The sequence below is a fragment of the Anolis carolinensis genome, chromosome X (assembly GCF_035594765.1).
Source record: "Anolis carolinensis isolate JA03-04 chromosome X, rAnoCar3.1.pri, whole genome shotgun sequence".
NCBI lineage: Eukaryota > Metazoa > Chordata > Lepidosauria > Squamata > Dactyloidae > Anolis > Anolis carolinensis.
In genome coordinates, this window is record NC_085847.1 from 8632230 (window position 1) to 8646222 (window position 13993).

The 13993-nt window shown below is 46.1% G+C and overlaps 1 protein-coding gene across 2 annotated transcripts in view; it reads left to right on the plus strand.

Annotated features, from left to right (window-relative positions):
* The window catches only part of nos1 (nitric oxide synthase 1), a 116675-nt gene extending 105689 nt beyond the window's left edge, over positions 1-10986 (plus strand). For both annotated transcript variants that reach the window (XM_008113724.3, XM_003222783.4), the window contains 11 exons: positions 233-371; positions 997-1075; positions 1242-1435; positions 1956-2125; positions 3627-3837; positions 3929-4016; positions 4416-4537; positions 4852-5000; positions 5342-5536; positions 6131-6249; positions 6526-10986. In XM_008113724.3, the coding sequence (XP_008111931.2) occupies positions 233-371; positions 997-1075; positions 1242-1435; positions 1956-2125; positions 3627-3837; positions 3929-4016; positions 4416-4537; positions 4852-5000; positions 5342-5536; positions 6131-6249; positions 6526-6583 (1524 nt within the window). In that variant the 3' untranslated portion in view covers positions 6584-10986. The remainder of the gene's footprint in view (positions 1-232; positions 372-996; positions 1076-1241; positions 1436-1955; positions 2126-3626; positions 3838-3928; positions 4017-4415; positions 4538-4851; positions 5001-5341; positions 5537-6130; positions 6250-6525) is intronic.
* Positions 10987-13993: the final 3007 nt, after the last annotated feature.

Here is a 13993-nt window from a genome sequence, read left to right on the forward strand (position 1 = left end):
TGACTGGCAAAACAAATGAATGTTTCAACAAGGAGAAAAGTGACACTGATGAGAAACAGACTGATTCATCCCTTCCTACCGGACACCTGTCATGCCTGCTCCTTGCCTGGCCATGCCACTCACACAGTGCTTTTCCAAATCTCACATTTGTGCACATTTGGGGAGATGTGGGGTAATCCAGCCGAGGGCCTTGGCCTTTTGCTTGGTCTTGAATCCCTTGTATCTTCTGCAGGCAGCGTGTGATGTCTTCTGCGTGGGCGATGATGTCAACATTGAGATGGCCAACAACTCTCTCATCAGCAACGACCGGAGCTGGAAGAGGAGCAAGTTCCGCCTGACCTACGTAGCTGAGGCTCCTGAATTGACCCAAGGTGCTGCTATTCCCCACTCCAGCATCTTCTTCCCTAACCTGACTCCCTCCCTTAGTGCTGGACAACCGTCCCTATCTGAGTCCCCAACTGCGCCCATAGTGGGGGAACATTTAGACCAGGGGTGGGCAAAGTGCAGTCCATGGGCCGACTGGCAACCGTCACCCAGAGGACCTTTTCATCAGCTGCCCCAAGGCTGTGGAATGACCTTCTGGAAGAGATTTGACAGCTAAATCATCTGTCAGAATTTAAGACACAACGGAAGACCCATCCCTTCCAGCAGGCCTGCACAGTCAATTTTAAGTTGTGAATGATAATCTGCATTTCATTCTTGTATTTTGACTTGTATTTTAACAATGTTGTACCCTGCCTCAATTCTTCACCATCATTATCATTATTATTATTATTATTATTTACTACTACTACTACATTTGTTTTTACTCCTGCCACCATGTTGTAACTTTTTAACTGTTATTTCCCAAGGTTTTGCCTAGTTTGGAAACAATGCATTGCAAGTACCATTACCTGTAACACATCTTTGTGGAGGTAAATGAGGGCATCACCATGTCCCTTTCACAAAATGACCTAAATGGTAATGTTTCTTGGGACCTTCTCTTTCCTCTCCCAGGTCTGTACAGCATTCATAAAAAGCGAGTCTTTGCAGCCCGGCTTCTGAATCGGCAGAACCTACAAAGCCCAAAATCCAGGTAAGGAACGGCACGCCCCATGTGTAAGACCATTCTGAGGCACCTACACTTATGTACTACACAAGAGCTATGCTTTGTGCCAGATATTTTTACTGCTAGTATGGTGTTGCTGGAAGCGCTGGTGGGAAACTGACCAGAACTTTCTCCACCTCCCTGTGCCCTTCAGCCGCTCCACCATCTTCCTGCGGCTCCACACCAACGGGCACCAGGAGCTGCACTATGAGCCCGGAGACCACTTGGGTGTCTTCCCAGGGAACCACGAAGACCTGGTCAATGCCTTGATCGAACGGCTGGAAGATGCACCGCCAACCAATCAGCTGGTGAAGGTGGAACTGTTGGAGGAAAGGAGCACAGCTTTAGGTAACAAGGCTTGGCAGTTCTTAACATTCCCTGTGGTGTGGGATTGCCTTCCCTGTGTAGGAGACATTGTCGTACTCTATTTCTCAAAGCGTGTACAATGCAAAACATCGCCATTTCAGTTTGGTTTTTCTTTTCTTTTTTTAAAAAATGCATTTGCTTTATTTATCACTTGGATTTTATTCATTTTCTCTTGTATATGTTGTTAGTTCACCTTTTATGGATTCTCTGTCGATCCAACAGCCCTTTGAAAGCAACCATAAGGCTGATGTGGCCCTCAATGAAAAAGAGTCTGACACACTTGGCTTCAGCCAGGCCCTCCCATTTCTAATTGCTCACTTGTCCTAGTCGGGGCCTACCCAACAACAAATGGGCATTGCTTTTATTTGAATCTTTACATCAACAGTGACAATGGGAGAGTGCTGTGTCCAGAGATCCCTGAGGCAACCAGCTCCTGTTCTAATGACAGAGACACTCCAATGCTACTGTGATGTGGAAGATGAGCCTGGTTATGTCCCCACAGGTGTCATCAGCAACTGGACAGATGAGAACCGCATCCCACCCTGTACCATCTTCCAGGCATTCAAATATTACCTGGATATCACCACCCCTCCCACACCAATCCTGTTGCAACAGTTTGCCTTACTGGCCACCAATGAAAAGGAGAAGAAGCGCCTCCAAGTTCTTAGCAAGGTCAGTGGAGCGAGGGCTGGAGAGACCGAGGTGCCTTTCAACCTCTCCCCAATCCCATGGCACTGGCCTCGTCTTTCCAAAGTAGATCATGCTTAAGGCAAAACGTTATCAAACAGATCTTGTTTAATTTCTTCCTTTGCTCATCTTAATTCATCTTAGCCCCAGTTTCTGCCAACCTAGCAGTTCGAAAACATTCAAAGGTGACATGACATTCATAGGTGTCTATGGACTATGCTGGCTCTTCAGTGAAGAGGCCACCAGCCATGTATCTCATTTTCAAACAGTGCTGCACTTTAATATTGCCCCCCATTTTATAGGTTTTAGTGTTTTAACGCGATCGGTTCTCTGTCCTCCCCCGCCCGTCTCTTATTTTCCTCATGGACTTTACTCAGAGTTTTGCACTAATCACCCTCTGTACATAGCAATTGATAGCTTGGTTTTAATCATTGTCATGTTATGTTGTTTTATAAGTATGTTATTATATTGTGTTTTAAATGTATGGATTGTTTTTCTTATGTAAGCCTCCCCGAGTCCCTTCAGGGAGATGGAGGCAGAGTACAAGAATAAAGTTATTATTATTATTATTATTATTATTATTATTATTATTAATTTATAGGTTAATTTTTCTGATAGGGCTATAGCCCCACACCCTATTTCACCAATTCTTTGTTGATAAATTCTCTAGGCCCAGAACCTGAGCAATATAAGATTTCTATTTATTTATTTATTTATTTATTTACAGTATTTATATTCCGCCCTTCTCACCCCGAAGGGGACTCAGGGCAGATTACAATGAACACATATATGGCAAACATTCAATGCCAACAGACAAACAACATTCAGTTTTAGACAGACACAGAGGCATTTTTTTTAACATCTTTCCAGCTTCACGATTCCGGCCACAGGGGGAGCTGTTGCTTCACCGTCCATTGGTGGCTGTTCTTCCTCTTCTTTTCCTCGTGAGCAGTTTTATGGTGTTGTAGATTAGTTAAATTAGCCTCCCGCATAAAGTGTCCCTAAATTTTCCCTACTTGACAGATGCAACTGTCTTTCGGGGCTGCTAAGTCAACAGCAAGCCGGGGCTATTTTTTTTTTTTTATGGTCGGAGGCTTAACCCGACCGGGGCTTTGAACTCATGACCTTTCGGTCAGTAGTGATTTATAGCAGCTGGTTACTAGCCAGCTGTGCCACAGAATCCTTATTCTGACTTTTGAGTTTAAAAAAAAAAAAGATGATTAGAGCCCCCCTGAATTGTACTCTTCCCTCCATTGTTTGTCTTATCCACAATAAACCACCTGGATGTTCTTGATGTCCAACTCCGAACCCCCTGAGTGACCACAGCCAGGTCTGACTTCCCCCTGCCAGGCTTAAAAGGGGTTTGTTCTGCTGTTGCTGTTCCTCTGGCAGTCATGGCCAGGAAGGGGAGCTTTCCCAGTGGAGAGAGTTTTCCGATGTATCAGGAGAATGCTGGGCTAACCTCTTGCACTTCCCTCTCATCCAGGGTCTGCAGGAGTATGAAGAGTGGAAATGGTCCAAGAACCCCACCATGGTTGAAGTGCTGGAAGAGTTCCCTTCTGTGCAGATGCCCTCCACCCTCCTGTTGACTCAGCTCCCATTGCTCCAACCTCGCTATTACTCCATCAGCTCCTCCCCAGACATGTATCCTGATGAGGTTCACCTCACCGTGGCCGTGGTCTCCTATTGCACCAGAGGTAACAAGAAGAAAAAAAGCGGGAGCGGGGTGTGTGTTTGGGCTATGGCAATGCTTCCACGTTAACCGCTCTCCTTCCTGCCTTCTTCTAGATGGGGAAGGGCCAATACACCATGGAGTTTGTTCTTCATGGTTCAACCGGATCCAGGAAGATGAAATAGTGCCATGTTTTGTCAGAGGGTAAGATGTGAGAAAGCAGACATTTAAAAAGTCGGGAAAAATTGGACTTGAGCCTGGTTTTCATCCTGTTGGAGCCCAGGAGACTGATCCAGACTGCAGTCCTATGCTCTCTTACAATCTGCATTAAACACATTGAGATAGGCTAGCCCAGGCATGGGCAAACTTCATTCCTCCGGGTGTTTTGGACTTCAACTCCCACCATTCCAAACAGCCTCAGGATCCTTCCTTTTCCCCCTCAGCTGTGTACAAGCGCTTGAGATTTCCAGACTAGGGTTGCACTGAGAGATCCTGAAGATGGAGGTCTGATTTTGTTCTGATGCTCTCAGTGCATTTACTCCACTCACAAGGAATCTAAACCGGCTTGGATGATCACAGTCGGCCTTCCTTTTCTTTCCCCAGAGCTCCTGGATTCCACATGCCACAAGATCCACAGGTCCCTTGCATCCTGATTGGTCCTGGGACAGGGATTGCCCCTTTCCGGAGCTTTTGGCAGCAGAGACTCTTTGATATCAAAAACAAAGGTAGGTCCTGGCTCGGTATTTTCATGAGGCCTGTTTGCCTTCTCTTAGTCAGTCTCCAACTTTTCTAACTTGCCCTTCTTGTTGCGAGTCCAAGGCGGCATATGGAGTTCTCCTGCACGCCACTTTATCCTCACAGCAACATCTCTGAAGAAGCGCTTGCCTTGTATTCTAGCTGCACACACCTGGGAAGGACTGGTAGTTTTGGTTCTCTGGATTCTAGGAGCTATCTTTCATGATGTGGATTAAGTGCCTTCCACTCCTGGGGAGATGGATGCAAACTTCCCGGACTTCCGTTCCTTTCTCTCTCTTCCTAGGACTGAAACCTTGTCCCATGACGCTGGTCTTTGGTTGCCGCCAGTCCAAGATTGACCACATTTACAAAGAGGACACCTTGCTGGCCAAAAGCAACAATGTCTTCAAGGAGCTCTTCACGGCCTACTCCCGGGAGCCAGACAAACCAAAGGTAACCCAGAATGTCTTACTTGGCACTAGCTCTTGTGATGGATACGATTTTCCATTCATAAATATATAACTATGTCAAAATGCAATTGTTACTTAAGAGATAACGTTGGCTCTTTTGCGCTGTAATTATAACTTAGTTGCTTTGGCCCACAGGCCTGCGACTGATAATGTTCAGTTTTTTCAAAGTAAACTTTAGCTACCTTTAAGAAACAAGTAAGAAAAGAGTTGTGTTGCCGTGAGTTTTCCGGGCTGTATGGCCATGAGCCCCTTTCTAGAATGTGGTGGCCCCTTCCCTTTCGCAATACACAGGGAGGTCCTAGCTGTACCCTTTCCCTTTTGTAGAAATACGTGCAGGACATCTTGCAGGAGCAGCTGGCAGGATCTGTTTACAAGGCATTGAAGGAACAAGGCGGCCACATCTATGTCTGCGGTGACGTCACCATGGCCGGAGATGTTCTCAAGACCATCCAGAACATTGTGAGGCAGCAAGGCAAGCTGGCAGCCGAAGAGGCCAGCACTTTCATCAGCAAGCTAAGGGTGAGCACACATCCGCCAGGGTCTGCAGTAACCTTCCCAACCTGGTCCTGCTCCCATAGGCTGGACTACAGCCCCCATCATTCACCAGGTGTGTCCAGAAGATGCAGGGTAGGGGAACGCTGCACTGCAGCCTCAGAACTTTACCAGAACAGGCAGTGGAGCTGGACTGGAACTCCTCAGGAGATGATCCTGGCTTCCATGTGGATGGTACATCTGCTATATACTAGTGCACAGGTCCATGTCCTGAGGATTGTAATTCAACACATGAGGATCTCATAGTGTGGGAAGGAGAAGTGGGTTCTAATGGAGGTGGGATGAACAAGGAAAGAATGTATGTTTCTTTCACATTTTTATACCACCCTGGTCATCTAGATTAGAGTTCCTCCAGATCTTTTGGATTTCAGCTTCCCACTTCTCTGACCATTGGCTATGCTGACAGTGCTTTTGGACTTTGAAGCAAAACTCCTGGAAAGGAAACACTGACAATCGCTGAATTCTAGTCCCTTTTATGCTTTCACCGAAGGGCCCATGTTCTGCAAGATAGTAGCCATGCATGGATTTTCTGTCTTGTGCTTCTCTTCCCCCATTCTGCAGGATGACAACCGATACCATGAGGATATATTTGGAGTCACTTTGCGCACGTACGAAGTGACTAACCGCCTCCGATCCGAGTCGATTGCGCACATTGAGGAGAGCAAGAAAGACACGGATGGGTGAGTTAGCGTGCAGCCTTTTTCCGTTTCTTTTTAAACCTGAGCTTTTGTTTCCCTAAAATGTGTGGGCCACAGAAGAGAATCCTTTGGCTGTTCAGAAACTGGATCACGGCAAAACCTATTTTCTTCCTAGCCTCGAGTAACCGTTGGCCAGGATGGGATGCCAAGCCTTAGCCAGTCTTGCAGCTCCTGCTACACTGCTTCAGCCTCGGGGAGAGGGTGGGTAGGGGGGCTGGATCCTTTACTGACACATCCACATCCACTCCTTGTCTCCAGGGACTCCACGGCCCACGGCAAAAGCTCTTCTGTGTCTCGTCCTGTTGTTGTGTCCTGACGGATATGTGTTGGCCGGTGCGCAGACGGTGACCGAGGAGATGGCAACGAAGCCAAGGTTTCCGTTCCCCTCGCACACCTCTCCTTGCATCCTGTGGCCCTTTCTTTTCTCTTTGTGTGCCCTTCTTCTCTGGAGTTCCCCCGCTAAAGCGTGATGGCTTTTCTCAACCTGCAGTGGCTCTTATACACACAACACAGACAACTTTGTTCTGTCTCTTGTTAACGACAAGGACTTGGGGGGGTTGTTTTTTGGAGGCTGCATGAAATGACTTCTTAGCAATCATCATTTGTATCTTTCAGTGTTCTGCGGGGGTGTGCGTGTATGTGTGTGTGCAGGATCAGAGGGTCACGAATAGCAGCAGAGAAATGTGGGGTTGTCAACATCGTGGGGCCATCATCCCACCCCACTAGCCTTGGTTGTCTCCACTCTGGCAGGAGGAAGGTGGGGAGGCAGGGATTGACCGCAGCCTTGCAATCCTCTCTCTGTAATCTGGGACTGGTTGCTCTTGGACGGGTCACAGTGTCACCTTCATCCGCATGCTACGTTCTGTTTGCACTGTGTTAATGTGACTGCCTTGCCCCCTTCCCCTTTGCCTGTGCCAGCTGAGTTCTCAACTCGCTGCAGTGTGTTTGTGCACAGTGAATTCAATGGCTGGGGCGAGGCGGGGTCAGATCAGGGTGGGCAACTCTGACTGCTGCCCTCATCTCAGATTTTCCAGGCTATAAGCCACATAGTCTTTTGCCATTGCCTGTGCTAGCTCGGGCTGACTGAAGTGGCCACCTTCACTTCCCAAAGCAGCTGGAAGGCTATGGTTGCTCACCCCGCTTTCCGCTATCCTGTGTGTTATTTGACTTGCTTCAAAGTGCAGTAAGCCAGCTCAGCTGCATATAGTCCCTCGCTCCACCTGTTTGTACATTTATGATCCCACTGCTTGAACTCTGATTTTAAATTTGCAAAGGTAGACGGGCTTTAACCAGCAGGCTACCAAGGAGCAACTGTCGGCCATGCCCTGCCTTCTAGAGTCATGGTACGTAGGAGGAGATCATTCTAGGGCTTCTGCTCTCTTACCGTCATGGGATGGGCATAGTACCTTTTTCCACAGCAAGACAAAAATCATTGTGCCAAAGAACCATCGCACCCAAGACAGATTGTTGTCTGAGATAAAGAGGCCTCATTCTTCCCCAGTCAAGATGCATAGTACCCAGACTAGGTTGAGTTAGACTTCAGGCAACAGTAAAAGTGTGGCCGTAAATAATAATTAAAAAAAACACAATTGAGTGCCTTTGCATGACACCCCAGACCAACTCCCTCCAGCAGCCACCTCATTCTTGTGTAAAGATGAAACTATCCCTCCGGCCATGAAGCCACATAGACAAGGGGGAGAGGCAATGCTGACCCTCTGGAAACTATTGGAGGGCAGCCCCCACCAGCAAGCGGTGAGGAAAGATGATGGGAGTCACTGGGCAACAGCATTTGAAGAGCCAGCAATTTCCATCCTACACCTACAAAGTTTCTGTCTCACCATGACAGACATAGTTTCTGGAAGAGGGAAGGCATTGCTAGGCCTGGTTCCATAACAATTCGGCCCCACATCTGTTTCCACGAACCTAAGGATCTCCTGATGCCAGCTGAAGGTCCTGTTTCTAGTGCTGCTGAGGTGGTTTTCCTAAAACCACTTCTTTGGAAGGAATGGTCTTCTTGCCTGCAGCCAGAAAGTAGGGTTTTCTTCATTCTCCTTTTGGCCCAGACTTTCCGGGCAGAGATTTATCACCATGTATGCGCACCCATATATGCCGTTCACTTTTTTTCTTAGCCACACACTTGCTTACTTACTTGATGGTTGTCCTTGCTCACCTCAAGTAGGAGAAAATGAGATCGATATCACAATGATTTGTCAAAATCCAAGGCATCCGCATCTTCCCCAGAACAGAACATGATAGATCTTCCTTCTAAGTGAAACTCTGAGCTACCATTTCAGCAAATAACTGAAAGCTCATGGTGGCAAATCCATTCATATGTCCATAATAAAAGACTTTTGAGTCCAGACCTGCTGCTCAGTTTTCCTTTTGAAGAGTTTGGCATCAATAACAGCAAAAACGTGTACTTTTCAGTTTAGGTATTAGATGAATGGCAAGCTCTGGCAGGGTTTAGTGGCTGCCCTTTGATTCAGGCAGTCATCCTATAGAAGGTTTGTTATTGAAACCCTTTAGCATAACCTAGGCCTGGTGAGATCAGAATACATCACATTCCAACTCAGTTCAAATTCTACACATTCCCAAAGTCCTGACTGTATCTTGCTGGGATGATCAAAGAATACATGCAGCCCATTGCCTGGCCAAAAAGCAAAGTGCCACGCAAGCTTTGCATCACTTATGATGCCAGGTTCACCATCAGAGTTCTCCCAAATATTTAGAAGACTTTGCCCTTGTTTGAAGCTGTGATGTGGGCAAGTACAACTGGATCTCCGGACTGCATGTCTGTTTATTGTGAGTTTACACAAGATGCATGTGTGTGTTTGTTTCCCTTATCTATATCGTGTGGAATGCTGGGGGCTGAAAAAGGAGCTGCACATGCTCAAGAAAAAAAAATGACAACAGGCAAGTGAGGCCCAGATGTCAACTTCTTTAATAGATGGCTCAGTTGTTTGTCACTAATACTTGGAGACATGTCATGGCACATTCAGCAGTGGAATGCTCAAAGATGATGACATTTGGTGTCCATTTAACTTTTGAATGAATTCCCCCACCTGACTATTTATTGCATTACAGTTGATCCTCATAGATGTTGCCTGTTGCATTTTTCAGTGTAGTCAGCCACATTGATGCCAATCCAGGGTTGCGAATCATGCAGCTCCCTGCAGCCATAGCCAGCCCAGACAATGGCAAGAGGTGTTGGGATGTGTAGTCCAACAATACCTGGAGGGCTGCATGATTCCCAGCCTTGCCTCCTCCCTTTTCAGTCAAAGTCCTCTGGTGTAGCTATTGCTCTTGTTTCCCCACATGCTTGCTTTCTATCAAAGAGGCATTTCTCTCCCCACTGCAGAAAACGAACCAAAGAGGCATCTTTGTTCAATGAGCCCAGGCTCACGTTTTGTCAGTGGTTGCAGCTGCAATGCTGAACTGTGCAGATAGCGATATGGTGGTACCTACTGGTCGAATACAAGCATTACGGGTGAACAATTGTAACTGTGTTGTCGAAGGCTTTTATTGGGTTGCTGTGAGTTTTCTGGGCTGTATAGCCATGTTCCAGAAGCATTCTCTTCTGACGTTTCACCCACATCAATGGCAGGCATCCTCAGCAGTTGTGAGGTCTGTTGGAAACTAAGTAAGAGGGGTTTATATCTCTGTGGAATATGATGCCCAGGGTGGGAGAAGGAACTCTTGTCCGTTTGAGGCAAGTGTGAATGTTGCCATTGGCCACCTTGATTAGCATTGAATGGCCTTGCAGCGTCAAGGACATTTCATAGATATATCAACCCCACTCGCCTAGTCTCCAACAGGCCTCACAACCTCTGAGGATGCCTGCCATAGATGTGGGCGAAATATCAGGAGAGAATGCCTCTGGAACATGGCCATACAGCCCAGAAAACTCACAACAACCCAGTTGTAACTATTGGGGGGGGGGGGGGGACATGTCAATTCCAGTGCAAAAAAAAAAAAAAAAAAGAACCCTCATAATGAAATATCTTTTACCTTTATCAGTTAATGGCAATTCTGTGTTTTGGTGATGCAAACATGCCTCTACTCCCTCCCATAAGCTTTGGCAGGTGGTGTGTTGGGATGAACAGCCGTCTCTCTCTTTCTGCCTTTGTAGGGCTGTGGCATAATGTGGGTGAGCAACGTTGGGGGATCTCGAGGTCTCCTAAGCATTCAGTAGACCGTGGGTGTTCTCCCCTGCTACCGTAACCATTTCTCATCCCTTCCCCTTCCCGCTCTGCTCCCTTGTGTCACTGTGCCTTCTTTGTTATTTATTTGTTAATGGGTATTTTTGTTGGTTTGTTTTTGAGTCACTGCCATAAATCAAAAGCTGATGAACAAATCACCGTTGCATTTCCTTGTGTGGATGGGCAGTGCAATGCAGTTTGTAATGTTTTAAAAAACACTGCACAAATGTCTGTTTCTCGGGAGGGTGGGAGCTGTATTTGATCATATCAGTGCTTTACGCCGTCGGAAATATTTTATGTTCCTTTACCTCCGAGCTCTTGATGCTGCCAAGTCTCCACCATTTGTACAACATGCTCAGCACCTCTTTCATGGACTGACTCCTGCTCTTGTTTGCAAGGTATCTACACTGTTCTAAAGCATGCACCTCCTTTCTGTATAGTTCGAATCTTCTGATTTTATGGAATAAAACTACTTATGCCTGTTTGCATTGCAATCAATTAAAAAAGTGAATTGAATCCACCACACTGTCCGGCTTGGTCTTTGAACATCTCAGACTGCTTTGATAATTATTATCATCATAGGCCAAGTCTTGGCCAAGGCTGATTGTCTTCCAAGGGTAGAGTCTTAGTGGTAGCTCCATAGATCTGCAGTGTCTAGTGAGGATATTATAAGAGGCATTTGTAAGTCCAGGAAATACTCCCACTTTGGAAAGTAAACTCACAACAAGAAATGCCATATAACAAGGTTATATAATTAACGTATCTGAGCACAACTCCCAAAACTGCCAAATGATATTGACGTTACTGGGTTTAGATGGATAAGGAGAAAGCTGCTTCCTAGGTGGGACCAGGTGATCAGCTCATATACAAAGGACTGTCACACAACAGAGGACAACTTCTGATCACCAAGGATGAGGAAAGACTGAAGTGCCAATTGAGGAGGCTTCTGTACATGGCATGATGGGGAGTATCTCATCCTCTTTTGAGCAGCAAAGTGTCTTTAACCAGCCCTCTCCCAATGCTCAGGCGGAAGGGGAAAGGAAGAACTGGGATCCAATAGAAGCAGGTAAAACATCAGATACTTGGGATGAGAATAAAAAGTGACCACACTGGATCTTTGTATTTTTCTTTCATGCGGGTGCCATTGAGATGTGTGTGTGTGTGTGTGTGTGTGTGTGTGTATATATATATATATATAAAAGAGTGATGGCATCAGGGCAGCGGACAAATCAACAAAACTACACATGCCGGAAGCACTAAACTTGGCAGCACAACCCCTCATCCATGCCTCTACGTTCATACAACAAAAAGAAAAGAAAAATAAAGTCCTAATTAGAGGGAGAGGAAGAATTGTCTTTATCCAATTGCTGCCAGTTAGGCTAAGCTCCGCCCACTTGGTGTCCTAGCAACCCACTCAGCCCAGGGGACAGCCAGAGTTAGGCCTCACTTAGGCCTCTTCCACACTGCCTATAAAATACAGATTATCTGATTTTAACTGAATTATATGGCAGTGTAGACTCAAGGCCCTTCCACACAGCTATATAACCCATTTAAAATGGACTTAATGTCCGGGAAAAAATTTACCCTTTACTTTAACTACCACCAATTCCTCAATACTTTATTTCCCATACCACCATACTTTGCCACAGCAACGCGTGGCCGGGCAAAGCTAGTATATGTGTGTGTGTGTGTGTGTGTGTGTGTGTAATAAAAGAGTGATGGCATCAGGGCAGCGGACAAAACAACAAAACTACAGGCCCCCCAACCTCGAAATTTGACAACACAACCCATCATCCATGCCTCTAGGTTGATACAACAAAAAAAAGAAAAAGTCCTAATTAGAGCGAGAGGAATAATTGTTTTTATCCAATTGCTACCAGTTAGAAGGCTAAGCTCTGTTCACTTGGTCCCCTAGCAACCCACTCAGCCCAGGGGACCCTTTATCTTAACTACCACCAATTCCTCAATACTTTATTTCCTATACCACCAGACTTCGCCACAGCAATGCGTGGCCGGGCACAGCTAGTATATATATATGTGTGTGTGTGTGTGTGTACAACGTATACACTACACAAAGATGGATAGCTGAGGAAGACCTCAGCATGCAAACGGCACCAGTTATGCATTCGAACCTCATACAGAGCACACTTAGAGGATCTGTGGCTGGATCTATACTGCCACATAATCCATCCTCTGAATCCATATTATCTGATTTGAACTGGATTATATGAGTCTACACTGCCATATAATAATCAGTTTCCATTCAGAAACTAGATGATATAGCAGATGGGCCTGAGCTCGCAATTGAACAGGAAAGGGATTTCGAAGTCATGGTGGACAGCACACTAGAAACAACAGGCCGGCTGCTGTGAAAATGGCCAATCCTATGCCAAGGCTCACCAGAAAAGGGCTCCGTTATGGCTTCACTAGCCTGCTAATATGGAAGGCACAGCTGCCAGGAATCTATGGGGCCACCATACTGTGTTTGATTCACAGCATCCCAAAAAAGATATTGGAGAGGCGCCGAGGGGGGCAACCAAAATGATCAATGGGCTAATCGGCTTCCCTAAAAAAAGGAAATGCCATAACATCTACCTCTATTTCACTAAGGGAAAAAAGGTGAGTGGGGAACATCATAAACTGCACAAAGTCATGCATGATGAGAGGACAGTCTGTAGAATGTCTTCGTATTATATATATATATATACCCTTATAATATTATTTATTTATTAGCGACATTGATATCCCGCCCTTCTCACCTCGAAGGGGACTCAGGGCAGTTTACAAGTATATTATTATTATTATTATTATTATTTATTTACAGCATTTATATTCCGCCCTTCTCACCCTGAAGGGGACTCAGGGCGGATCACATTACACATATAGGCAAACATTCAATGCCTTTTAACATAGGACAAAGACAAACAAACATAGGCTCCGAGCGGGCCTCGAACTCATGACCTCCTGGTCAGAGTGATTCATTGCAGTTAACTGCAGCTGGTTTGCTGGTTTGCTCTCCCGTCTGCGCCACAGTATATTATATTATACGACTATATTGCAATATTATTATTATAATATAAAGGTCCACAAGTCATATGCCACCTAAGAGGGGTCTTCTGGGATTTAAAAAAAAAACCCTACAGTTCCCAGGATTCAATAGTCTTCAGTCACGCACTTAAAGCGGTGTCAATTTGCAGTCATTAATTTGCAGCTAGCCCATTCTGTGTACTGGTTTACTTTTGGGGCCTTCTAATGCGCATGCGCCCCAATCAGAGCTGTCATTCTTATTGCCCAAGGACAAGGGTAATAAGAATGACAGCTGTGATTGGGGCGCATGCGCATTAGAAGGCCCCAAAAGTAAACCGGTACAGAGAAGGTTAGCTGCAAGTTAATGAGCGCCACTGAATATGGTCCGCACCGCTTTCCGATTGGTTCCTTCCTGGGAACTATGGGCCAATCAGCAGCCGCCGAGCCCCGCACAGAAAACGCCAATTGCGCGACGCTCCCCAGCGCGCGCCGCCCCTTTA